The sequence below is a fragment of the Eimeria mitis genome, genomic scaffold (genome assembly GCF_000499745.2).
Source record: "Eimeria mitis Houghton genomic scaffold, Emh_scaff248, whole genome shotgun sequence".
Lineage (NCBI taxonomy): Eukaryota > Apicomplexa > Conoidasida > Eucoccidiorida > Eimeriidae > Eimeria > Eimeria mitis.
Window position 1 is genome coordinate 23242 of NW_013570818.1, and position 2196 is coordinate 25437.

General features: G+C 36.3%; 1 protein-coding gene across 1 annotated transcript; it reads left to right on the forward strand.

Moving 5' to 3' along the window:
• Positions 1-615: 615 nt before the first annotated feature.
• EMH_0005330 (uncharacterized protein) lies at positions 616-1089 on the forward strand (the record flags this gene model as incomplete). The annotated part of the gene is given in 2 exon segments (XM_013497119.1): positions 616-954; positions 958-1089. Coding segments are annotated over 2 exon segments (471 nt in total).
• Between the last annotated feature and the right edge of the window lie 1107 nt (positions 1090-2196).

The following is a 2196-nucleotide window of genomic DNA, read 5'->3' on the forward strand; positions in this document are numbered from 1 at the left end:
TGATTAAAATGAGTATAATAATGAATTTAATTAAATTATGTTCTTACACTTTCATAATAAACTCCAATATCCACTGCAAACGCCCTGCGCGTCGCCGACAATAGACCCAGGAAGAACGACACGGAAAGCTGCTTCATGGTGGGCTAAAAGGGGAGTTAAACAAACGAAAAAAGACAAAAAAGAACACACAATATGTTTCTCGTGAGTATTAAAGCCAACTTCTTGCAAGAAGAATTTATTTAGCCTCAAATAGAGCAGCTTTCTGTATCGTTGATATTTCATGAACGACGACGATGGCTGAACGAATGCATGCTCTCACTCATACGTGTTCAGAATTTCAGAAATGGGGCTTTCTTGTGTTGTATTTGTTCTTTTTAAACTTTTTTTTTTGGCATTTTCACTTTGTTTTTCAAATAGAATATAATTAAATCAAAGAAAAATACACCAAGAGCCTCTTGCTTTCTGCACTGCATCCATTGCAAGAGCTGCGCGCGCATTCAGCTTCCCTGAAGAGTTGCATCGAGCGCGCAGCGACAGCACCTGATCCTCAAGAAATATCCGTTTAATTTTTAAAATCTGAATTAATTTTGTATTTTATTTTTTGTTGTGGTTTCAATGAAGCGAGAACCTCTGGGAGTTATTGGCTCTATCATGAGGCGGTGGCCAGCTCGCCTCTCCCTCTCGCTTGCGCTTTCGTTGGTGTTTTCCTGCATTTCCTCTCGATCAGCAGCTGCAGCAGCCAACAACGTTTCACTTCTAGATGCAAATAACCCTTATGCATCTCTCGGTGCACCTACAGAGACCAGCCACAACGCCCTGGGTGATGGTTCTCTCTCTTACCGCACGGAGTCGCTAGAAGATGACTACATTCCTCTCGCGCATCCTCCCCCTCATGGTGTTCATGCGAATGAGCCTTCTCTGCAGCAGCTGCAGCAGCTTCAGCAGCTGCAGCAGCANCCCCTCATGGTGTTCATGCGAATGAGCCTTCTCTGCAGCAGCTGCAGCAGCTTCAGCAGCTGCAGCAGCAACAACAGCAGCAGCAGCAGCAACAGCAACAGCAGCAACCTGTACATGTTGAGCGTCATGTGATAGTATTAGGTGAGGAGCGTCAACGTGTTCCAGTATTACGAGGTCGTGGTTTTTTTATATTAGGTTTATTGATGTTAGCAATGTGTTTATCAGCAATACACAGCCATCCAGACTCGAAAAATTCAGGTTTTTTAAAAGGTATAGCAACAAGTGCAAAGAATATTTCAGAGCTCAGAGATCTAGCTCGTAGCCTTTTTGTTCTTCTCACTGCTGCTGCTTCTCCACTACTTATTGTATGGGGAGCAAAAAGATTAGCAAAAACTTTACCTGCATATCTTCGTTGGGCGAAAGATAACGATGAATTTGGTATAGGTCAGTTGGTGATTGTGCTGCTGTATACGTGGATGTTTTTCTTTGATCCAGCGGGAAAATAAATAAAATATATTCTATCTTTTTCTTTTTTTTTATTCTATTTTTATTTTTAATAAAAAAAAAATATAAATACTCAGAAATGTACAAACACCAGATCACGCTTTCCTACTATGCTCACCGGCGCATCCTAGTACACCGCGAGAGATATATGTATGTATATATGTATATATATAAAATATAAACATAAAATATATGCAAAATATATTTATTTTTTATATTTTTTATTTTATATATATTCATATATATATATATATAAGGTTGCAGGGGGAGAAGCTCTGGCGCCTCAGTAGAAACCCTCCATCAGCCGCCCGCCGTCGGCCGCGCAGCTGAAACCTGTACATATATGTAAATATATATTATATATATTTGTATATATTGTATATATATATAATATATATATATATAATATATATATATATAATATATATATATATATATATATATGTATATATATATATATATATATATATGTTTATATATATGTTTAATTGGTGTATGCACGTATGTATAACGCATTATACATACATCCGTTCCTTAAAGAAAGAATGCATGTGTATAAACAAAAACAAGTGAGCTGTACAGATATAAACAATTTATTATAAATATAAACATAATAAAATAAATAAAATAAATAAATAAAATAAATAAAATAAATAAATAAAATAAATTAAATATATTATACACGGCGATGCAGGTGAAACGAAGTGACAAAGCTTTCTCTTTGATTCTAAACCA